Here is a 26713-nt window from a genome sequence, read left to right on the forward strand (position 1 = left end):
TTAAGGGAAGGATCGCCGTCCATGGCCGGACTTTCAAGAGGTACAATCCCTGCATTTGCCTGGAAATAACTGAGGAAACCATGAAAAACCTCAGTCAGGATTGCCGGCCCCTGGGATCGAACTCCGGACCTCCCGAATGCAAGGCCAGCCCTCTACCACGCCGCTAGCCCGCTCGGTGTTACCTTTCTCTGAGTACAAAATCCTTGAAATATTGAAAACATAGTAAATATCTTATATTTATACCTTGTTATGAAAATACGGAATCTTAAAACCTTACAACAATTTAACTGCTTCAGTTTCTATAGAAAAACTTGGGTGGAAAAAGGGATTTGGAACAGAGCACTACAAAATATAGATACCTATATAAAATTATCGTCTGTAATATACATGCAAAACATTTCCCATTACATATCATATAATTATGGAAATAATCTCTTCCTAGTGATGTTGCTTGTTGTGACTACATTCTGTTGCTCCTTCAGCAGTTGTGCCAAACTTGTAGATAGTAGTGCGCGAATAGGTTGATCCTGGGTCCAGTATGACGCTGGGGAAGTTTGGCTGCAGAAGAAACACATCAATGGCAATGTTTGTAACAATGTCGAGAAAGTGTCGGAAGCTCTGTGGTCATTATTAAGCATTGCAATTTAATCAAGCGATTTACCTAATGAATTTTGTTTCATTAATAAAACCAAAAGGTGACACCTATTCTCTCAAACGTTCTAAATACTAGAGGAGCGTTTTTGCAAAAGTCGATAGATGCAGAAATTTTCGATAGTGAGTTACATATGGATATCGCATGTTTTCTACCTCCGGAATCGATCTATGAAATCAGATTTACCAAAACTTGATTCATACCGTATGTAGAGACTACCAAACCTTCCAGGTTTTTTTCAAAACTCGATAGATCCTGTCACTTAATGTAATTTCTGTAAAATCTTGATTTCTGCATCTATCGACTTTTGCAAAAACGCTCCTCAATTGTCTTATCGTATCATATTCTCAGCCAGTAATATGAATACAACTTGTGTGTCATATCAATTCTTAAATCAAGTAGGCCTTACAGTGCGCCCGATTAAGAAATTTACTGCTAGGTAGCTTTTTTAACAGCTCGCAAGTGCATTACCTGCTTCCGTCATGTGGCCGAAAAAACCTTTTAGTCTGTCACTAATCATTCATCATTACAACTAGGTAATTTTAATTAGGTACATTATAAATAAAAAACTATATATTCAGTTTTTACATACATGGTTCATAGCATCAGGATATCCTTGTGTTTCAAGACAGAAGGACCCATATTTTCTGTACAGCGCTCCGCCCTTGCCTATTATTGGATCTTGTGAACCTGGTTTATGGAGATTATTTCCCGTATAAAGTTGCACTCCGGGCTGATTCGAGTAGACCTCCAGATAGCGGCCAGATTCAGGGTGCATAACCCTGCAAATAATTTAACATTTAGTGCATTCACTGCTTTTGTCATCTTGTAATATGTTCTATAAGCGCATTTTTTTATCCAGAGACTAATTTCTATCTTTCTAATTTTAAGAAATCAAAACAATCTGCTACATGGCGAAAATGATATAGACAATTGGAAAATTTATAATAACATGACAAGGATGTAATATAAAAAATTCCACAATAGCTCTAATATGTAAATAAATCTACAAAAAGTAACAGAAATTAGAATACGGGTATATATAATATAATATAATATAATATAATATAATCGAAAATTGAATATTTTTTTTGTTTTTTCATTGTAAGTAATAGTAATATTACTTTATATCCACAGTTGTCATATTGTTATCGTGCACGTATGGGGATAAATCGAAGATATATTATACCTAACATTACGGTTCATTACTTTTACCTTGACACGAATACAGGATCACTCTGATTCGCTATATTAACGCAGTAGTTATTGTCGTAACCACCTCTTTTTTGTATTAGTGGTCCCAAAAGGAGAGCAGTTCTGAAATCCAGGTCAGTCCCATCTAGAGATGCAAGTTCACCTGAAATAAAAATAATAGTTACAATTGTTATATGATAGAAGTTTAATTAATTTTTTTATTCGCCACATAATACAGAATGTTGGTTTACTCTGTATACACATAGTTCATATTAATCTGTTTTGGAATAATACATATAACAGGATAAGTTTTTTCTTTTCATTCCCAGTGGCACTGCGATGTAAACTTTAGCCATATTACAGAATCATATTACTTAATGTTCAAGTACATCTTCTTTATATTGTATTATAAAAATTATATATTACTTTACAATAGTGTTTTCATTTTTCTTTATTTCCATAACGGCTAGGATTACGTTAACAATGTTGTTTTATTTAACGACGCTCGCAACTGCCGAGGTTATATCAGCGTCTTCGGTGTGCCCGGAATTTTGTCCCGCAGGAATTCTTTTACATGCCAGTAAATCTACTGATATGAGCCTCTCGCATTTAAGCACACTTAAATGCCATCGACCTGGCCCGGGATCGAACCCACAACCTCGGGCATAGAAGGCCAGCGCTGCGCCAACCAGGCCGACGTTATAATTGCGTAAAAACGTTATTTCTAAGATAGATCTTTTCAATCCCCAGAAATATTGACTAAAGAAACGAACGATTGAACGTAAAATAACATAAATTATATTATTTTTTCTGGCACAAACATTTTTGAGACATAGCCTACTATTGTCTTAATATATCCCTCATAGCTTTACGTAAAGATTTAAATCACGAAAACAAAAAATGAACTATCGCGGACTGTGACTTTGTGTTATTTTTCAAATAAGTGTGATACATATTGATTTATTGTAATAATTATATCTTAGTACAAATTTCTGGATTAATTGACTATTAAGTGGGCGTACTAAAGAGAAAGAAAATCTAATATTTTAGGAGGATCGTTGTTCACAGACAGACAGACAGACAGACAAATAGTCAGAAAGGCCAATAGATATACAAAAACACTTTTCAGTAGCAAGGAAAGTAAAAATTCGTATTTCAGTTAAATCTATTTGATTTCATCCCTTCATCTTTAAGAGTTGAGGATGAACTGTAATAGATCACTTACATTTATGTATTTGGAACAATACCTGACCTTTTCAGTCATACATTCTCCGTCACGTAACGTTAATATTATATTTGACCATCTATTTGATATAATATACATAATATATACAGAACTGTAGAAAAACGTATCGTGTCCACACCTGTGGAGTAACGGTCAGCGCGTCTGGCTGTGAAATCAGGTGGCCCGGGTTCGACAAGTTACCTGGTTGAGGTTTTTTCCGGGGTTTTCCCTCAACCCAATACGAGCAAATGCTGGGTAACTTTCGGTGCTGGGCCCCGGACTCATTTCACCGGCATTATCACCTTCATATCATTGAGACGCTAAATAACCTAGATGTTGATACAGCGTCGTAAAATAACCAATAAAATAAATAAAATAAAAACGTATCGTGATATTGACGCTGGTGGTGATAGTGGTGGTGGTGGTATTGGCATTTATGTGATGATGGTGGAGATAGAAGTATAGAGGTGCATCCCTAAGCACTTTAGCCCAAATAGTCTTTTGTGCAAAGTTGCGTGCCGATTGTCTTGCCCTACTAAGCCGAACCCATCATTCTCTACACTATATATTCCTGTCCAGCCATCAAATCCATACACCATAGGCCCTACCTCTGCCGTATCTCACAGACCTACATGAATCATGTCCTTGTCAGATAAGCAGGAACCTGAAAGGCTCAGGTGACTCTTATGCATATCTTCGAGTCATCTAGTATTCACCACCGCTATCATCTACGTAACAATCTTTGGACGAACCGCAAGGAAAACCCGCCGTCATGCAAACATAAGTGGTGCCCTATTTTTCGAGACGGAGATAATAATGAAATGGGAATTGTGGAGAGTGTTAGTGGAATGGCGAGGGAAAAACGAGAGAAGCCCGAAAACATCCTCACAAGTTGGTTTTGTACACCATAAATACAACTCCACCATGTCGGGATTTGAACTCGGATCCACAGTCATTGTAAGCCATCTCAGCTACCAAGGTTGCTCAGCTGAGATGGAGATTGGAATGGTGGTGGTGGTGGCTATTATTGCAGAATAAAAAAAGGTTTAAGAAAATACCCCTTGTGCACTTAACACCGGAATACTTGATTAAGAGCGTTCTGGAAATTTAATAAGAACGATATATTAGACCAGGGGTCGTCAGCACAGAGCACGCTGGGGCTAGTCTCTCTTACCCGCGGAAAACGCAGTGCACTAGGGTGCACTCCGTAGCTGCTAGCGGGTATGCTCTCTATCTCTCCCTGTTGCACGACGGTGCACACGGGACAGCACCTCGTACCCTTTGCACATTTCAGCGAGTGCTGACGACCAGTGTATTAGATCGTTATAATTTAATCTCAAATGTGTTAGAACCAGACTGCGACTTAGGGTCACCTATTTGCGAGACTGAAGTTTGGAACGCACGAAGTATACATGAGGTCATGACCCACGAGGTGGGATGGCACTGTGAAAGTATAGTTAGTTTCGTAAGAAATTACATTACCGCCTTTCTAATTCTGTTTGGCGTGGGTCCTTGCAATCACCACACGTACTTGAGATCCTTTGAGTAAACAAGTATATTTTATTTCTTTTCATTTATTTATTTGATTATGCATATTTGTATTATTGTTAATTTCGCTGTTTTATAATTCACACTACTGAGGAACATGTCGAAAATTAAGAACACCAAGCGTTCCTTTCATAACGAACTTACAGAGAAGTTCAGAAAGGAATATTTTCTTATTAAAGAAAAAAAAACACGGAATTTTGCAAATTGTTAAAAAAGTATAAGGACAGACAAAACTCGATTCTTTCAAAACCAGTGTAATAGCAAAAGGTACATGGAAAATATTTAATTATACAATCAAAACTAGCCTTCAACGTCAAAATAAGTCATAAAACATGAAAAAGAATTTAATTGAAATTTGTGTATAATGTTGGGTACATACCAACATCGCTTTGAACAATATTTCAAAGCGTTTCTTGAAAAATGTTATTTTGAATGGAAGTAGGAGATACTTTTCTTTTGATACGTTGCGAATGTACGTTTATAATTCGGTGCATTGAATTGTGAAGAAATTTATTTTATATAAGTACTGTATATTTTTCTTTCCTGCTCACACACAAATAATTATTTATATTGTTAAAACTTGTACAGTATAATGTAAATTGGAACATGTAATGTTAGGCACTGTACTAGAAATGCACTTTATATATCATATTTGTAAACGTGAACATTCCTTTAGTGTCCTGCTGTGACTAAATGTTTACATGTTGAGGCAGGGAGTACTTTCAGTCTCCCATTTCCCTCGATCTATACAACACAGTGGTCTGTCTGTTCGTAACTTAATGCGTTTCGGTACCTTGCGCCGCGTCTGGTTCAAAGACGTTTTATAGTTTAACCGTCTGGTTAGAACTGTTGTAATGTAATATGGTTGTGCAAGACTCTTTGGGACACCGGTGAAAAGTAGCCGGATTAAATATGAAATTACTGTATCCAAATTTTGACAGTTTCGATATCAGTTAAACCAACATTTACTTTCGTTCTTAACATGATACTGAAATGACATATTGATAATGCGTGATGGAGATCTTGTTCCTGTACCTGTGGGTATGCTCTCCTCGTCTGTTACAGTATACCTGTCTGCGTTGATTGTTATCACATGCTGGAACAGTCCCTCAGGTCCAGAAGCCTGCAATAAGATGGAGCATTAGTTTAGGTAAGGTATGTAAAGATTGTCAGCCTAATCTCTCTTAAATTCAATTTCGAACAATATTATAACATATTTTGATTTATATGAGAGTCATTAATTATTTTTGGCAACACGGTGCAAGAAGTCAGAGTGAATCAAGTCTGAAAATGTTATCACTGTTGTAGTCTAATCTTTTATTATTACAATCCTAACTTGTAAAAAGTTGTGAAAGTTCTACACTGATAGTATATTACTGTATGGATGTGAAAGTTTGTCTCTCACGGAGAGACAGAAGCAAATGCTTTTTCGTCCTCTATGCTTTGCTTGTATGAGGAATCTGTGTTCTTTATTATCAATTGTTTCAGTGATATGTTTGTCGGAAAAGTAGGAAGCTTTGTTATAAGAACCTAACAAGGTATCAGAGAAGATTATATATTATACAGTGTTTAATACGACGGAGAGACAAAAAGTAACCTTAATAATTGTTTTATTAACTGAATATGTACAAAAAGACTACAAACCTCTGTGTGTTATCTGTGCTACAAACACTTCATCATTTTTAACATAGTATAATAAGAACATTTGCATTGACCGTAGTTGGGACTATGTTGAAAAGTGATGAAGTATTTGTAGTCTTATTCTACATATTCAATTAATAAAAGTTATTAAGGTTACTTATTCACTCTCCCTCGTATTAGAGTGCCTGGTACAACCTCACTTAGGTCATTTTGTGATCAGTCTGTACAAGGTTTTTTGTGAGTTTTAAGTGTTAGTATAGCATTCGCAGAGGCGAAATGGATAAGAATCGGAAAATGATCAGAATCAAGCGCATTTATTGTTTGAATGTTGTCTGGAATTGCCGATGTTTTCAATATAAATATGTTAAGAACGTTTGAATTTTGTTCTTTATTGTAAGGATAATGAGTAGGTAAGTTTGGAGCAATGACACGATAATTTTCTTGATCTGCATGTTTTACTCTTCCTTTTGGATTACATCATGAGCATCATTTCGTGGTATCTATTTTACAATTCATTTTTGATTTTCAGATAAATCTATTCAAGATAATAAATTTATTAAAATGCTCAATCATATGATTTATCAATTTGCAAATTTATTATTTGCTAATACATCTCTCTTTTTTTTTTTAAGATATTCATGAACGTTTTCGTCTGTACGACATCATCAGATGTTCAAAAGTTTGACGAAATCTAAACATAAGTCCATTAAGTTGTACACAGCAATATGCATATGGTTGAATGATCAATCATGAGTTTTATGTAATGAAAAACTTATAATGGAAAAGGATTCAATTTAAATAATTTGTCTAATTTGTTTTGCCGAAAAATGAAATGAAAATTTATAAAATGTGAATATTAATACATATAACTCATGTTACATTTTTGTTAGATGTCATTTATTGTATAAATAAAATTGTTAAAATTGATGAGATACAAAATATAACACAGATCACATGGTGTTATGCAAACTATTACTGATGTAGTTAAATGGTGTGTGTTATAGGCTATACAATACATTTGTAGGATCTTCTATAGTTACTGTTCATCAAATAATAAATTTGCAAATTGATAAATCATATGTTTGAGCATTTGAATAAATTTATTATCGTGGTATCTAGTTGGACCGTGGTTGAGGGACGCGGTGATGCCTACGTGAAAAAGTAAAGGAATTCTGCAGGCTGTAGGCGAGTTTGGGGGCAGCTCGTAGGGGGATCTGTAGAGGTCTAGTACAGTATATAACACCATCTTTGTCCACCATAAATTCCACTTACAAGAAAACTATTAATGAACTCATATCTAAACCTGTCACCCTCGGTAGCGCAGTTGGTACAGCGCTGGCCTTCTATGTTCGAGGTTGCGGGTTCGATCCCGGCCGAGGTCGATGGCACTTAAGTGTGTTTAAATGCGACAGGCTCATGTCAGTAGATTTACTGGCATGTAAAAGAACTCCTGCGGGACAAAAATTCCGGCACACCGGCGACGCTGATATAACCTCTGCAGTTGCGAGCGTCGTTAAATAAACCATAATTTTTTGTCTAAACCTTCCCTCAAACTGCGCACACAGATCTCTACAGCAGATAGACTAGTAGTAATGTATTAAAGACGGTTTCTACCGCAGAGGTTATTCAGCATCGAAATTAAAGCTGGACGAGAAATAGCCGACGAATTTGCTTGAACTCTCTAACAGGGACAGGATTCCTTTATGTCGTGGGTGTGAACTCGAGGATCTCGGATCCACCGGCCAGATGGTAACCGCAAGTCCACTGAGCTGCCTATATTAACTCAAAGGGTCTGAAAACGTACTTGAAATGTCGCATTAAGAAACAACAGAGCGTTAAGTGAAAGTAGTTACATTGTCATGCGACATGCGAGATGACCTTCTGCAATCAAAGTGCTTTCGCCAGCTGTGTGAGCACTATACACTCATACTCAAGGCCGGGGACTAACTAATTATTAATTATTCTATAATATTTTATTCAATCTGTAATTTTGAAACCTTACAGTTAGCACGGGCAGCTTTTCTTTTTCTATCTGCTGAAGAGATCTAACTCTGTGCGCAGATGAAGGAGCGTTTTCAGAATGAGTTTATTAACAGTTCCTTTGTTAGTCTTGAGGAGAGTTGAATTCGGATTTCCAGAATAAAAATTCGACGCTGTAGTCTTTAGCCTAGTGGCGAAATTAGTTTAATTTAGCATGGAATCCACATTTATAGTGTTATAACATGTTAAATAACAATTTTATGTCAAATATACGGCAACTTAATTATTTTATGTAGGCCTAATTCTTTTTTTCTTCAACAGACACGAAATAAATATTTTCATTTGCATTAATTTGTAAAATCTTACCTGGCCAGCCAAATTGAAGTATGCATGATTTGCAATATTAATTGGTGTGGGCTTTGTAGAAGTAGCCTTCACGCCAAATATGAGCTCATTGTTGGACGTCAGCTCGTAAGTGACCTGCGTGAGCACAGTGCCCGGGAAACCCTCTTCTCCATCTGCACTGACGTAACTCAGAGTTAGCTTCTTGTCGTGTAAATATGGTTCCCACACCATCTGCAGACATAATTATGTGAATGAAGCGAATTATTTTAGCCATTCAGCCTAATTTTTCAGTTACATATGTGATGAAGTTTGTTGGAATAACTTCTATTGGAGTGCGTTGTAGGTGGGTTAGTAAAAGACCGAAGTCCTTTAAACAACCAAAGGCTGCCAATACTTAAGTTTATTAATCAATCTTGAAATACAAGACGTAATACAAGTGATGAAATGAAGGTATGATGATGATGATGATGATGATGATGATGATGATGATGATGATGATGATGATGATGATTAATAGTTGCCACGTGGGCCACTCGTCGCCCTCCCCAGCACTTCTGCTGACTGCAGAACTATAATAATAATAATAATAATGATGATGATCTTTCTCCAACGATCGCCGCGCCGTTTTTCGGCTCGCGCCAGTGACGCTACGGTGACCTTCGAAGTCCGCGTGATCCGCGTCTACTCGCTGGCGTACCCGAGCCGTAGCCAGTGCGATGACTTGCCTTTGGACTTTGACAAGATAATTCTTTAGTCATTAACTCCAGTACATACATGACTCAAACATTAATTACAATTACAATCATACCAATTATGTCCCTAGAGTAAGTGGGCGCTTATCGTACATAATCTAGAATATCATTTTTATGTTACAATGAATCATAATGCGCTGTTTAGAGAAACATTTTGTACTTCCCATGCAACTAAAATGCCAACTTTCTTGAATGTCCTTTACTACTAACGTATACGATGCAGAATTAGAGTGCTCAGTGTCACGTGATTTGAGTTCTACATCGCGCATTAGATGATTATTCCAGATCAACACCATGATGCGCCGATAGATAGTTCACCGCCGTGGAGTAACGCTTAGCATGTCACGGCGTTAATATTCTCCCGTACTGAGGAAGCCCACAAAACGCATTCAAAGAACTTCATACATTTCATAGTTAACGCCCTTATTCTTAGTGACAAAAGCGAAGTGGTAGAACCATGGCTCATCGGCGCATCGCCAATAACAGTTCAGTTTTGAAAAAATATACAGTTATACTTAGATTAAGGTACTTCAGTTGTCCACAAAATAATACTTATAACTTCTAGCACCTTCACAAAAAACAATTTTCTAAATTGTAAGCTAGATTCTGCAAAGAGGAGACTGAAACAGCTCATCATATCATTTCGTCGGTTTACAAGCAAAACACATTAAATGACAAATATTACTACTGAGAAAAAGGCGCAATTAATGTACAGTCTTAGAAAAAAGGTTTGTCGCACAGATACTTTATAAGTCCCAGAAAGGAGGTAGTGCGCATGATCAAAGGACGAGCGGCCTGATTCACAAGAGGACGACTAGTTGAGGTAATAAAATTAGTTTTGTTTCGTTGTATATCTGTTTATGTGCACTGCCTCCTTTCTGGGACTTACAAAGTATCTGTGCGACAAAACTTTTTTCTATCACTGTAGTCTGCATAATGTAGGCCTACTGGTGTAGAAACTTAGAATTGAAAAATTAAATACACATAAAGAGAAACAACTTTCTAAAAATAATGCAGAAGCGCCGGTAGACGTAGCTATGTAATAAATTTTGTCCAAAGTCACATAAAATATTTATTCATTTGTTATGACCACTTCTAATATTATATACATATATATTATATATGAACACTGTTGTTGTTTAGTCAACTGTCCGAAGACAGTTCTCAACCTCACAAGTGATACCAACAAGACACCATTTATGAGACAACTAGGCCAGGAGATAATGGAATAGAATATAAATTATAACTTAAAAATGATAGAAAAATGTAGGCATTAATGATCTATAATAAGACCTTTAATATATTACTACGTTTTACGTAAGGTTCTGCGATAGTAGTAAAAAATAGCATAGCTACATTACGGATATTAATATTCATCCACTTGCAACATTGTGTCTTTTATTAGGGACGGATATTCCTTTAAGTAAGAGCGACCTGTCAAATTATCTGTGGTAAGAAACTATTTCTGAGAGTACTTTTTTGACTTAGTCTACAAAAAGTAAAGTTTTAGTAAAAATAAGGTCATTTTATTTTGCTCTATTTGCTCTACATCTATAGTTGAGTTAATTGGCGTAGTTATCTTGAAGCCATAAAACGTTTGTCCGAAGATTGTTCAGTTGAAAACATAATTCTGTGTAGATAATGATTATTTTTACAGGAAAGTATTTATTCTGCAATATTTCTTTAACGATTAGGCATAGGCCCTACTGTAGTAAAAAAAATCACTCAAACAGATAACTTTAGCCTAAAGCCTAAAATTCTTATTCAGATAAGTTTTCAACTGGAGACTATTTAAGTACCTCTAGATAATAATTAATTTATCCGATATAAATTGTTGTTTATATGTGAGTATCATGTCATTTATCACTTTATTTTATGTAGTCTAAGTCAAAGATATTAAAGAGAGCTTTACTACTGTTTCAATAAAAATAATATCAGTCTATTATTTTAATAAACATTCTTAGGTCATATTCATCATTCCCAGATGTATTATTGGCTCGTAGATACAAATAGAAACGAAGTTCGCTCAATAATTTTGAGAATTCATTTTCCACAGACGGCGACGAACAGACAGAGAGACAGCATGCCGGAAACCGCTTATTTGATGTCAGAGATACCGAAGACGTCTGTCTACTCCCGACAAGAAAGTACAGCAATGGCTTTCTGGTGAAGCGAGCCGGGAGTTTATAGATGTAGAACTACGGCGGTCCTCATCGAAATTGCGAAAGAAAGGCTTTCAATTTGTTTCGTATGAATTGTTTACAGAGTACAGATTATGCTTACAGACTAAAGACGGATACACAGTTTACAGAGTATGTTTACAGACTGGATTTAGACTACCGGTAGTGCAATATTTTAGAAGTGGACGATTGTAGATTATCGTAGTCAATGTAGCTGTTCGGTGTGGACAATATCGGAGTGTGGTTGTTCGGTTATGGCAAAGACGGGTAAACTTATGATAACTAATGATAAGTAACGGGAGAAGTTTTTCAGCGTACGTGTGGACCGTCGCGTACGCACATGAAGTCGACAGTACGAATCTCTTAAAAGGCTTTTGAGACTTAGCCTACCCAAAAAATTTGAGTTATTATATCTAGTAACAGTGTAAGTTCGTAATAACGATGTATCGTAACACTTTGTTTCACTCCGATCCTTCCATATATTAAATTTACTGTTGACAGTCATTCCACTGTGAGAGACTTGTGGTCTCGCAAGCTTTAGGGTTGGCCGGGGAGGAGGAGGTATCGATTCACTACGACTCAGTAGCAGGATGCGGGGCTAACCTCAACCGCGATATAATACGTCACGCTATTTTGGTTTTCTGCGAATGCGTTGCATTGTTGAGTATTAGTTTAATCAAAAGCGCATGCTGTGTATAATACATACTAATTTTGTGTAAAATGGCTCATACTGAGAGAACATTGACTTAAAGCCACAATTTAAGACACACAGTATTTGTGTGCACTCATAGTTGAGTTCTGGCGTGTTTTCAGCTCATTTGAGTCGTGTGCATACAAAGGAAAAATTGTGACGGTGTCGTGTATAGTTCCCGGGGTAGCTCAGTCGGTAGAGCGTAAGCGAAGGGTTTTTATGGTTGTACCCGGCCCCGAAACAATTTTTCCTTGAAATTATTCAAACCTGCTTTAGAGAGAGCTACTACCTGAAAGTCAGATTTGCATAATACGAAAGTTGTTAATACATTGCATGCATATATGAAATTAGGCTACTACAAGAATCACACTACCCCGAGACTGAAAATATTTCTGCAAATCTATCTAGAGTTTACGAAGTGATAACAAGGAAAAATGGTACCGGTATGTGAAGAATATTATGAGATTATGAAACTTAAGTATTCTGGGAAACGTTGCCCCATCCTCAGTATCTGGGGAACACCCCGATCTCTCTGGTGAGTTAATTCACTGAGTGATTAATTGCTGGATCTTAAACTCGTGTTACGTTTTTATGGTTGTACCAACTCACCTTATCAAAGCCTTTCAGACCACCATGAAGCTGGTAGGTTCCTCCATTTGCTGTCACATTGTACTGAACTCCATTAAGAGTGAATTTTGCGCCGCCGATTCTATTTCCAGTTCGTCCAAGAACAGCTCCAAAATACGGATCATCCTTTGATGTAAACCCTATAAAGAGAAAATTACTTACTTATGGCTTTTAAGGAACCTGGAGGTTCATTGCCGCCCTCACATAAGCCCGCCATGGTCCATATCCTGAGCAAGATTAATCCAGTCTTTACAATCATATCTCACTTCCCTCAAATCCATTTTAACATTATCCAAGAGAAAATAAATAGCTCTTCGCATATTATTGTTGTTTAGTTAACTGTCCGAAGACAGATCTGAATCTCACAAGTGAAACCAACAAGGCACCACTTATAAGGCAACTGGGCCAGGAGATAATGGGTTAGGTGGCCAGTTCCTTTCCCCCTTCATTGCATACATCGCCGATTAGCCACTGTCCGACCGAGTGGTTATGTCGCAGGGTCGGCGAAACGGGGGAAGTCACGTGACAGTTACTTACTTTACAGAGTTCTTTCTTTGAATTATTTTAAACAGTTGTATAATATTACGTAGACTTCCAATTCCGAACAGCAAATATTTTCAGGCAAGAGCTTAACACCCCACCCACTAGCCTTTACAGAGAAGTTAGCAGAAACGGATGGGAGAAATTGAGATGCGACATAACCACTCTGTCGGACAGTACATAATTATTACACTAAACAGACTTCAGATGTATAGGCTATAAACAATTCTTCCTCCTCTGACATACATATATCGTTAAGTAAGGTGTACTGCTTGATAATAGATGTACAGGGACATCATTTTATTTTTACTAACATTTTTAATATTAACCTGTCTATACCTTTAGAGAACCGGAAACACCGCTTGCTCCCCCCTCCAAGACTGGAGTTCGATGATACTGGCGTAAAACACAAATCACTCTACTAGGTATAGGAAGGAAAAAAAGTAGTTCATCCATTTACGTAAACTAGGAAATATCACGATTTTGAGTTTGATAATTTTCATTAAGTTTTTCTTTAATCAAAGTACAGTACTGTATTAAGAATAAGTGTTTTTACTCATGAAGTGAGTTATCCATGCGAACGTATTCATTATGCAGTGTATATTATACTGTCTACAGCACATTAGCGTACAATATAGAGAAAGAAGTTAAATTGAAAAATAATCATAATATGAATATTTAAACACAATTTTGAAAATGGTGGCCGTTCATTTCGATACAGGCTTCAGTTCTTTTGTGCATATTATCGCACTATAGACTATTGCATCTAATTCCAATTGCCAGTTTCGTCCTTCGTACTAGTAACTCATGTTGAAATAATTCTGTACCTACTCTACGTACTGTGAATTCAATCTTCACTTCTGCCCGAATCGAAAATATAAAATTACTCAGACATGCTATCTACTGTCCGTCCAAGTGGTTATGCCGCAGGATTGTAGAAAGGGAGGAAATCACGTGACAGTTAATTACTTAACGAGGCCCTTTTATTTAAGTTAAATTAAACAGCTGTATAATATTACGTAAACGTCCAATTCCTAAGAGAAATTAATGTTTTCAGAAAAGAGCTAAGACAGCCCAGCTTTTACAGAGGGGCGAGCAGAAGCAGGTGGGGGAAATCGGGATGCGACGTAGGCAAACGGACAGTACCTGTGCGAAAATATGATTCAATATTGAAAGCTCTTTCGTCACTGGAAAACGCGAACATATTTCTGGAACGTACTATACTCAGTAACTCAGTACTGCTTACTATCTGCGGTCTTGGTTCTGTGTGGAGTTGGAACTTCCTTAGTAGAAGGGGTGGGAGTGAAGTACATTAAAAAACTCAGGTACCATAAAAATTGAAGTAAAAATAAAATGATGTCCCTGTACATATAAGCGAGAACCTCAATCAGAGATATCGCGTATTGTAATCTCTCTTAATGTTACTCTGATATTTACGAAAATAACTGTTTAAAATTAATACAAATAATGAATTTATGTATGCTCGGAATATAAAAGTTCTAAATAACACGATCGTTTCGATCGATTCATTAATAGAAACAAGATGCTATAATTCTGTAAAATCCGATGTTCAGCATGTGTTCAGCTACTTAAATTTGAGGACGTTAAGACATGTCTGAAAGTATAACTCTTGTGTATATTTTTAAATCCTGAAATGTTTATCTGAAGAAGTTTTCAATTGAAGATATAATTCTATAGATGGGCCTATTATTAGTTTTTTTTTTTTTTTTTTTTTTTTTTTTTGCAGAAAATAAAGTAGCTTCATTACTAACGTTCGGATAAAGTAGCTGTATCAGGATACGCATCCTTGGTCCGTGCGTAGACTATTGTTTACAAACATTAACTAGTTGCCGCGTGTCCCCCAGCCAACAGTAGTGATGACATGTTCAGAGCCTTGACTTGCTTCATACTAAGTAAACATTAGCTCCTTTCACTAGCTAAAACTCTACCTGCTGGAAGGAGCGCTCCCCAGCCCCTAGCTAAAACATCAGTGAATGGACAGTACAGCCGACTGGAACTGAATATTCATTACTCTATTTTCGTAAAGACTTTGACTGCAGCTAGAGGATGAGACAAATCTACACACACTTAAGCTAGAACTTATAGGGCCCATTATGCTATCTTCGAAAGTTTGACGTGGGCAAAAACTGTCGAGAAATTCTGCGTGGAGTAATCTTCTTCAGGGGTAATGGTTCCTTTATAGATCTATGACACAGACCTCCTATATTTACGTTGTTCTGAAGAAACCCGAATATTCACAGCTCTGGACCAGCTTTGTATCCGTGAACCTCTAATGAAATGGCAGGACCACTAGATCACAGAGGCCGATATGAGATACATGTAGATTATTTATTTTCTGCAAAATAATGTTCGCACAGGCCTCCATGAAGCACTTAAATTTTAATTATGTCATTTTTAATAAATAAAGCTAGGTACACTAGATCCTTGAAAGTTATGGAGTTTTGCTGTAAGTTATTAGACCTACGTCATTCTTGTAGAATGGACATTCAGATAATTATTTAGCGAAAGAAGAAGACATATTTTATTTAAATCTGTCTTATGATGTTATTTTCTCTAAGAAAAATGTAATTTGTAATTTATTTTTGCAAAGCACAATCCATAATTTCTAACATCACTGCCAATTCGATATAAGGGCAACATATTTCATAATTGAGAGAAGCAATTATCTGTTAAGGGGTTCTTTAATAAACAACTTTAAAATTATAGATATTACTCAGAAACAACATATTGGAAGTAGGCACCATTGGCGACGGGGAGCGTCGTGAAGGGGGGCCGGTCTGATGGTCTTGAAAAGGACGTGTTTTCTGAGAGTCGTGAAACGGTCTTGGCGAAGTGCCCGAGAATCAGGTGTACTATAGGAATGGACTTCTTTGCGAGTTGAACATGTCTGGATGGAATGCTATAAAAGCCGTTACTCAGCATCAGTTCGTAGCGGCATGCCTGCCTTGTCGATACCATCGAGTTGGTTAATACAGTCACTTAATGCAAAGGAACTACTAGTCGACAATCTGTACATCCTGTTGACGGGCCTATTCAACTGGGGCAACAGAACTTTCGAGAGACGAAACGGTGACGCCTACGTATTAAAGCTCAGCTATTCCATCAAGCAAGAGAACTTGGTGGAGAAATTTAGTGGTTACCGGGACCTCGTTTTTCTCGTGCCACTCAGCCTCCATCACATGGAAGCGCAGGCGAAGCGGTTCCTAGAGCTGATATCGCGGCGACCTCCTCATCCTGGCGCAAGCACCGGCGGGAGCAGCACCGACTACTCGGAAACGGCGCTTGCAGGGAAAACCAGATTCAAATTGGGGACACTGCCCAATAAAAGGTTCCGAGAGTTTAATTAATTTCATTATTAAATATAAGGCAACATTTTATACCGCATTGTTAGACAGATGTACTCCCGAGGAATGGGAGTTGCTACAAAATAAATACCAACAACAGTATCTGTTGACTAATAATATTAATATTTGTGTATCAGTTATGTAAAAAGAGATTATATTATAACAAGAGAGGATAGGTTTGGACATTTATTAGATTGTGCTAAAGATAGGGACTGCCACAGCAGAAATGCAATTAATAAATGTTATTGTTTATTCGAAATAATATTTTTCCTCGTGATTTTGTCCGCGAACTTGAGAAAATACTTAATCGCCAGGAAACGGAAGATCAAGTGCCTATTCCTCCTAGGACACACAAACTCTGGGAAGAGTTTTATAGGCCAGGGCATAGCCTCCCACTTTATAATGGGATATGCCTCCTGTACCAATGGCCTGTCTGAATTTTCCTATGAGAACTTTCGTAATAATCCCTTATGCTAATAGGGGGGGGGGGGGACAAAGGCTAATTGGAATTTCCCGGTCTCAGATCGGATCAAAAACTCTGTTAGAACTGATATTTAACCCTTACGGTGAATTTATGTGAAATATGAAGGGCCCAATTAGTCAAATCCACTCTCTTCACCTCCACGCTGGGGCCCCCTCGGATCTTTAAGATGCAAAAAAGAGAATGGTATGCGGAAAGGAAAGCAAGGGAAGCTACCGCATTTACCGCATAAAGAAGGTAAACTTGTGAATTCTAAATGAGGCAGTAGAACAGCTTAAAATACTTGGGATGTACTATAAGCAGTAACATGGGCTGCAGCCAGGAAGCCAAAAGAAGGATAGCAATGGCAAAGGAAGCTTTTAATAGAAAAATAAGCATCTTCTGCGGACCTCTGGAAAATGAACTAAGGAAGAGACTAGTGAAGTGGTTGTGTAGAGTGTGGCAATGTATGGAGCAGAAACATGGGCATTATGACGAAAAGAAGAGAAACGAATAGAAGCATTTGAAATGTGGATATGGAGAAGAATGGAGCGTGTGAAGTGGACAAACAGAATAAGAAATGTGTTGGAAAGAGTGGATAAAGAAAGAATGATGCTGAAACTAATCAGAAAGAGAAAAAGGAATTGGTTGCGTCACTGGCTGAGAAGAAACTTCCTACTAAAGGATGCACTGGAAGGAACGGTGAACGGGAGAAGAGTTGGGGCAGAAGAAGATATCAGATGATAGACGACATTAAGATATGTGGATCATATGCGGAGACTAAGAGGAAGGCAGAAAATAGGAAAGATTGGAGAATGCTGGGTTTGCAGTGGAAGATCTGCCCATGGGCAGAACACTTATTTATGTACTAATGTGGGAGCCTTTCTTGACCGAGGCCATATGTGACGACATGAAAAACGTAACATAATATTTGATGGTACCAATGTACGGGTTGGAAAGAAGTAATGTCCAAATAGGACTTGTGTTGCACACCGATTATGATCGCAGGGAACCACGACAAGCTCGACAAGGGCTGTCAGAGTCTGCCCGGGGCGGTAGATGTGGTACAGTCCTACGCAGCTCACCAACGTCTGCGACGCCCTGCTGGTAGTGATGTCCTGGGGACCACTGTCGACTTCATCCACGTCTACTGACACCAGGTCCGTTGACAGCGTGTTCCGAGCGGTGGTGGAGACGTCGCTGTTCGATTGACATGACGCCATCGTGAACCACCGTCGAAGGATGTGTACGAACAACAGATCGGACCCCGCGGCCGTTGGAAATTCGTCAAGGTTGGAAATACGTCCTCGAAAAAATCGGAGACTTGTAGGTCGTCGATGTCTAATATGGTGTCCACCGTTACCGGTATATGGATTTCAATCTCCTCGCCGTCCTTTAGGAAGATCGCTGTCGTATGTATTACTAATTTTATAGATTTTTCGGTTTCGGAGAATTGTAAAATAAAATTTATGGGGTCAAAGTTGTCGGTGGTCCAGTAACCAGGCGATGGGAGAACTCCTTCTTTCAGTGGTCTAGTCATGATTGCAGACTGCAGTCGTTTGTGCAGTCGATCCCCTATTTATATTGCACTCGGGCGTTGAATGACCTATGCATTTGCATTGCACATCGCCTTCACAACCCTCTCCTGTCTATAGTACACGATTCTCGGGCATTTTGCCAACATTGTTTCAATACCCGTAAAATACAGGTTTCTTTCGCGACCTTCATGAAACGGACCCCCTTCGCGACGCGCCCGGTCGCCACTGGTGCCTACTCCCAATATATATATTCAGATGCTAAATAACCTAAGATGTTGATAAAACGTTGTAAAATAATCTACTATATATATATATATATATATATATATATATATATATATATATATATATATATATATATATATATATATATATAGACACACACACAGAGTGAACTGTAAATAATGTCACTAATTCTGGTGGGTGATTCCTTGAGTAAAGAGCAACAAAAAAGTCAAATACCATTTTTATATATTTTGAAAGTTTTCCAGAAAAATCTGTATTTTAAAATACATGAATAATAGCATCTTGCAACGTTGAGCGTTGCATCCAGCTGGGAGTACACATTGAGTGGTTTTCCTCTGAACAACCCCTTCACCTGGCTTGTTGAAGGTAATTGCCATTGAAGGTCATTGGTAAGGAAAAATACAGACGATATATTTTTGTGTTTAAACTGTGTTAGAGAACGGAGAATGAACAATGTTCACTTCACGTTATACAAAATCTCGGAAAATTTAAAATAAACCCTAAAACCCGAATTTAATTAAATGCTCAAAGAACACAGACAGTAAGTCACGCTTATTTCAAACTAAACTGAATATTTTAATAAACTGAAAATATTGAGAAATGTTTCTATACTTCCATTTCAATTCAATATTCTAGAGATCGTATACAATAATGATGCATATTTCACGTCATAAAACAATATTTTAAAACATTTAAAACTCTAAAGGAAATAAATAAAAATACGATATCCTTATTTTGCGTTAAAGTAACAAAATTAAAATAGTAATATTATTAATCAAGTTTATAATGTTATAGTTTATTACGTGAGCAAATGTTATGAAACGAACGTAGTGAGTTTCATACTTTTACGAATGTAATAATTGTATAACATTATAAATGAATTTCATACCCTATTTTTTGTACGATAGCATTATAAAACATTATTAATAAAGAAATAACATTAGTTTGATATCATGTTCTATGAAGAAAGAGCTTACTATGGCAAATTTGATATATGAAATATTATAGCACTGGCGAATCGTTTCATAATATTAACTTTATTATGCGAGTTATGCCTTCTTAATAGAAGCCCTGAAGTTTTGGTTGTCATGGTATTATTTTACGGCACAAGTACGATAATGTGGCATATTATGCACGATTTTCACTAAAGATAAAACTGTTTATCCGAGTTGGTTTGATAATGGATACTTATCCATCGTCATATCACCATGGTAATGGCATTCATTACCGCAATATGTAAATGATTACATCACTGAGTGCGATATGTAACTTAAATGCGATATGTAATCATTTACATATCGCACTCAGTCAACGATTGTATTTTGAACGCATGAAACGCATTATTAAATAAACGCGGATAAAATATTGTTTGCAACTAGTGAGATGAGCGTGATTACTGCTCTCATGTAATTATAGAACTCGACTCACGCCTCGTTCTTGCAGAACACATTCGAGTGGTAATAATGCTCATATCTCACTAGTTTCATAAATAACTATTATCATGCTGATGTATAACAAATGTTATTTTTAAACTCTTCGATTTAACGTCAATTAAATATTCGGTGAAATAGCCAATAAAAAAGTTTATTTTACATTAGCCAATACAGATGTAGTTATTGATTTAAGAAATCTCCTTTTGTCCCACTACGATCATTTTCTTCAGACAGAAATAGTTTCCTCTCACTTTAAGTTTTAAAGTAGTAATCGGTAAACTTAGATATAAGAAATCAAATTTCCCATATTTAAAAGCAACTGTGTTACGTTTCCATTTCTCGTTGTTTCAACCATCCATTTCTTGTATACGCGAGCTGCATCTCTCCAGCAGCTTTGCAGTGTTGTCACACCGCATCAGGTTTTAAAATTCCTTGGCGGAACGAAAACTTACATCGGTTTGGATCAAATTTCTGCACATTTAAAGGACAAAACTAAAATTCTTTCAGTCATCTATTATCATAATACATTCCTCTCTTAAATTGACTGAGTATATTGGGAATTTATTCAATACTTTCCCAAAATACCTATGAAATGTTTCATATAAAATAATTTTTTCTCTCGAAAAGAAAGCACAAACGAGCAAAATTATATTAAACTTTTTTATTTGAAATATTTCAAAGAATAATTCCTTAAAATTAATGACATTACTTATGGTTCATTCTGTATATATGAGAAATGATGGAACAAGATTGATAAAAAAAAATTCTCAGTACTCGGGGAAATTCGAGGGCAAAAACCGCCAATTAATTGAGCTACTGTTGAAGATGTGAATCATAGCAAGAAATTAAACGTAGGCCTACTTGATCTCTCCACTCCAGTTAATACGCTCGCTGCCTTTCGCTACTTTCACTGGTCTTTAACGACAGCAACAGCCATGTCGTGATGCATCCACATACCCTGCTATGACTAGTAGTAAGAGAAAGAAAATTTTCCTCTATATTTTTCCGTAAATTTTTTCTCCTCACCAAATTATTGCTTTCTTCGCGCCCTTGCTTACAGCCTCACGAGCTGCACATGTATTGCTCACAGTATTCTCATTAGACACCAACTTATCAAATTGAAGTGGTAAGTAGACCTTTGCATTCTCAAGAAAACGACCAACCGAAGATCACCGACTAGTCTTCGATTGTGGAGAAGGCAGTCGGGAAATGATTCGCTCGGGCGCATGCAATCAAGAATTTATAACCGACCGGTTGATGTGTTTACTCTGGCGGTCGCGAGCGCTTGAGGTTGTTGCGCTACAATTACATCACTTTTATTGCCTGATACTCAAAACAGCCTGTCTCGCGCCGTGGCGTCGTGGTCTAAGGCATCCTGTTTAGAACTCGCGTTACGGAATGCGTGCAGGTTCGAATCCTCATGGAAGAAGAAATTTTCTCATGAAATATCGGCCAGTGTATGGGACCGGTGCCCACCCAGCCTCGTGATGCACTTGGGGAGCTACGATAGGTAGCGAAATCCGGTTTCGCAAACCAGCTATAACGGCTGGGGGGATCATCGTGCTAACCACACGATACCTCCATTCTGGTTGAATGATCGTTCACCTCTGCTTCGGCATGTGGACGTGAGGTCAGCAGCCGGCTGGTCGGTCCTGGGCCTTCATGGGCTGTATCGCCAAGGATTTTTTACTCAAAACAGCCTACTTAAGGGGTTACCATTTTATTTTTATTTCAGAGGGCACGAAAAGTAGGAAGTATTTGAGCATTTAAATAAGGAAACATAATCTTTAAATAACACAATTCCTTTTATGTTATCAATAATATTATTCAGCATTCTTCTTGTCAAACTCATATCAGTAATGAAAATGTTTAATGTAGCTTAGTAACTATGTAAATCCATAAAAAGAACAGAGATTTTGTGATGCGTCCCAAATTTCTTCAAAGCAGATATCATTTATTTCAATCATAGTATTTAATAAAAATAAACCAAATATACCTTGCTCACTTTGCTTAAAATTTTTACAATAGTGAATATTAAGAGATACTTAATCCCAGACAATTATTGACATTGGAAGTATTATGGTAAGGTGGATGCAGACTTTATTACTCCACATTCAACGACTATATCAAGAAATGTTAAGGATGGAGCAAATGAAATTGGCGCTGATGTCATTACAAAATTAAAAGAATCAATGGAAAAATCGCCATTTTCTTTTTAAATTAATGATTTTTGTTTAATCTCATCTAAAATTTCCACCTTGGTTTCTTTAATGTATTTACTTTTGTTGTGTGATATTACGAATACAACTCTGTTACAAAATATTATAACTAGAGCCCGGATGTTTAGGCATTTATTTTGGTTAAAATAGGCAGGCATATAGGCACTAAAATAGTAAAAATAGGCAGTGAAATAGGCATTTATTATTCATGGAAACAGACAAAAAATAGACAAATACTTAATAAACTATCCTATACGGTACTCACTTTCCTTGGTTACATGTCACAACAAGATGTTTTTCTAAGTTGTCAACTGTCATAGTGAGCCGCCTGTGAGAGAGAACGTTTTTCATGGTAGGAAAAGATCTTTCTATTTCTACTGAAGTGATTGGAACAAACTTAAAACAACTTATTTCAGAAGGACTGTCTCTACTTTCTTTCAGAGATCGGGAGAAACCGACTGTGTATTGTCTCAAAAAGAGGGGCGTGAGAGACTTCAAAGTACTCGTGACTTGTACGTGCAAGCGACAACAGTAACGGGACCTGGAGACTTGCTTTTAATACTTCGTTCATGTCCTTTCTTTCGCTGCTAAACCCCGAAGAGACCTGAGCACTGAGGGTTATACTGTTCAAATATATTTGTCAAGTGACATAAAAGATGGAATCGGTAGGGGAGAAAAGTTTACGACTTCTTGGAAACATATGTATTGCTGGAGAATAAGATTCTCAGCAAATATTTGTGTGAGGTGAATATATATTTTGAATTTGTACAACCGTTCTTGTTTGTTTTTTTTTTTATATAATTTATGTGCGGTTTATTTTAAATGCATTAAAAATATAGAAAATCTACAATAACGACGTTAAAAGGCTTAACCTTAAAATAGGCAACGGGAGCTAAAATAGGGAAAAAGGCAAAATAAAAATTGGGCCTATCATCCCCAAATATGTGGAAACGTGTTTATCTCTAATAGGTCTTTCATACATACACTCACTTTAAAAAAAGGCATTTTGCCTAACATCCGGGCTCTAATTATAACTGTTCCGTTCAACTAGAGGATAAAGACTAACAATTTTTTTCATTTTTTTAGTGCTGCTTATACTTACTATTTATATTCATATAGGCAATATTAGTTTGTTAAAATTGTATTTCATTTTATTGATTTATTAATTTATTATTATTTAAATGTTTTATTCTAATATTTTATTGAATCTGATAGCCTGTAAGCCCTACACCTACTAGGTTCATTAATCAGGTGACAGGGCATCAGGCAGTTTAATATTTCCATAACGCACACTGTAAACACATCGATCGAAGACAGTTTTCAACCTATGGTACGGTTCAAACGATCGAGACCGATCGGTCGACCGTGAGCGTGGGGTGTTTTGCTTTCTGCAGAGTCAGTACGCGCGTCAGCCAGCCTGCTGCATGACTGAGAGACCGACCGCACGAAAATCATGACTCTCGAGCTGTTGATTTTATTGGGCTGCAGAGTTCTAGTAGTAAGTCGTTTAACCTTTAATGGTTGTGTCAATACTGACTCCAAAAGAAGCGTCATTTTCACACTTTCTTTGCTATAACATAAATACGGATAAAGAAACAAGCGTTGACGAATATTAGTTTCTGATAAGTTCACTGATGTAATCTGAATTGTCACAACACTATTAGCCCCACTTAAGAGCTATAGTTCTGTGGTGTTCGGGTAAAGGGGTATAAGTCATTTTTTTGTCCAGGTGGAATTTTGTTCCCCAGATGAACACACAAGTTAAATTATACAAGGGGGTGTGCAAAAATCAAAGAATACTAGCAGTTGATGTGTTTTATTTGTGTAGAAAATTATTTGTAATAAGTGTTCCAAGTTTAATTTTCATTTATCTCCGAACTCATTTTTATGACTTATCTCCCTTTACCCAAACACCACAGAGTTATTTCCGATTTGTTCCTATCTTACCTTGCACTTAACACTAAAGTATAAACCTTATTTATTTAATTCTTTATTCCATTATTTACGTATTTATTTACTTATTTGTTCAATCGGTGAATGCCCAACTCATTACCCCCCTCGAAATTTGTGGCAACTTTTGATAGTAGTTATTGAGAAACAGAAGATGGTTAGTGTGACTTATGTATAGATGAAACCTTCGAGATTGTCGAAACCGAGGACGATGTCCTGGACGTCTCCCCGGTTATCTGGTGCATGCACTGAAGCAATGCGTCCTCCGTACGTGATGACCTCAACCGTCAGGTTGTGCGAGTTGCTGAAGGTAAACCGTTTGACGACCTGCTCTCCCAGCTGCCCGTAGACGTCCTCCCGTACATTCACTTCAGCATATGTGTATGCTGTAAGCGCCAGCCACAGAAAGCAACACCACCACATGTCGACTGACCGGTGGACTGCAGCATCGATCTCTTATATACGAGGAAGTCCTCATGCACGGCCTTCTTCGCGAAACAACTTAACAACTTACTACCTTCGTAAAAATCGATCTCTAAGACTGCGTCCATAGTCAATTGACAAGAGAAGAGGTACCTAAGCTAAGAAGCGAGATCTCAGACAGCAGAACAGCGAAGTCATGGATGAATGAGTCGTGGAGATGCCTTGAAAGCGAAGTTACCATTCATTTCGTTATCGCTGCTTCCCTCGTCGCTCTGTCTAGCTTATTCTCACGGTGACTTCTTTGCATTAACCGTAAATACAAAATGCTTTCATTATACGTGAATTTATATATTTCCGTTTTTAATAACCAACTACTGTATATTTTTATTAATTACTTTTAGGTCGTCTCTATAAATTTAAATCATCTAACAATACGAAAATAATATGTTTCTATGATGTAAGTGCCAACAGACTTTTCCTTTTGCTATTCAAACGCGAAATTACTCTTTTATCAATTTGGGTTTAAAAATATAGGCCTACTTATCCTGCCACATTATAACGTAGTTTAAAAATACGAAGGCGTTCACTACCACATTGTCCACAACATTGAAAAGAACTGTAGAGCTTCTGCTGGCGAAATACTCGTATCAGTTACCATAGCTATTATAACGCCGGGTAGTTATGCAACAGGTCTTTCATATGTGCCTTTTGGGATGCTTATTAAACTTACGGATATCTGATACTTTCATCAACTTTATTAACACAAAACATTGTGTAATTATGTCATGTGATATAATATGGATGCAAGTCCGCCTAGTTAGGTCTGTAGTAGCACGTCTGCCTCCAGACTAACCGGCCCGGGTTCGATTCCCTATGAGATCAAAAATTTTCATGTAAAATTTCTACTTAGGGACTAGGAGAGATGGCAGTGGAGAGATGGCGGTGTACAACTTATAATCACTAAATTGTGCACCAATATACCTGGATTAAATCCCGAATCCCACTGCATATGAAGAGAAGGCATATGTCACTGTTGATAGTAATTCGTCCGACGTTAAGCCTGGCGGCCCCCTTGATTCTATCCGGCAGGAGTAGGCTACGTACCAGCACCGGGTTTCCCCTTCTCCCTTCCGCCTCATCATCATCCACACCCATTCGTCGGCCTGGTTGGCGCAATTGGTATAGCGCTGGCCTTCTATGCCCGAGGTTGCGGGTTCGATCCCGGGCCAGGTCGATGGGATTTAAGTGTGCTTAAATGCGACAGGCTCATATCAGTAGATTTACTGGCATGTAAAAGAATTCCTGCGGGACAAAATTCCGCACACTGGCGACGCTGATATAACCTCGGCAGTTGCGAGCGTCGTTAAATAAAATATAACATTACTCACACCCATTCCCTAAACTACACTTACACGAACACTTACACATATACTCACCGTAGTACACGACATAACCCTTCACACATACAGATCATACATAACGTGGCCCGCCGAAGTGGTGTGCAACTTGAAAATGTGTCACAATCCTGCCATCTATCCGCAGTATGCAGATCCCGAATCACGAAAGTGAAGTGGGTAGGCATTAGACACACACAAATATATGGATGCAGGCATTGTAGTATTGCCTCTAACACTCGGATAATGTCACGTATGTTACCGCTTCTTGTGATTGGAGTGGTATCTGAGAAGGCAAATATATCTTTTC

General features: G+C 37.4%; 1 protein-coding gene across 1 annotated transcript; it reads right to left on the minus strand.

The window, feature by feature from the left end:
• Window positions 1-209: 209 nt before the first annotated feature.
• LOC138701594 (galactose mutarotase-like) lies at window positions 210-25015 on the minus strand. The gene is made up of 7 exons (XM_069828637.1): window positions 24772-25015; window positions 12818-12975; window positions 8607-8816; window positions 5655-5742; window positions 1868-2009; window positions 1245-1434; window positions 210-558 (listed from the first exon to the last, which is right to left on the minus strand). The coding sequence occupies exons 1-7, from the start codon at window positions 25007-25009 to the stop codon at window positions 439-441; spliced, it is 1146 nt and encodes a 381-aa protein (XP_069684738.1). The 5' UTR covers window positions 25010-25015; the 3' UTR covers window positions 210-438.
• Between the last annotated feature and the right edge of the window lie 1698 nt (window positions 25016-26713).

The sequence above is a fragment of the Periplaneta americana genome, chromosome 6 (genome assembly GCF_040183065.1).
Source record: "Periplaneta americana isolate PAMFEO1 chromosome 6, P.americana_PAMFEO1_priV1, whole genome shotgun sequence".
Classification (NCBI taxonomy): domain Eukaryota; kingdom Metazoa; phylum Arthropoda; class Insecta; order Blattodea; family Blattidae; genus Periplaneta; species Periplaneta americana.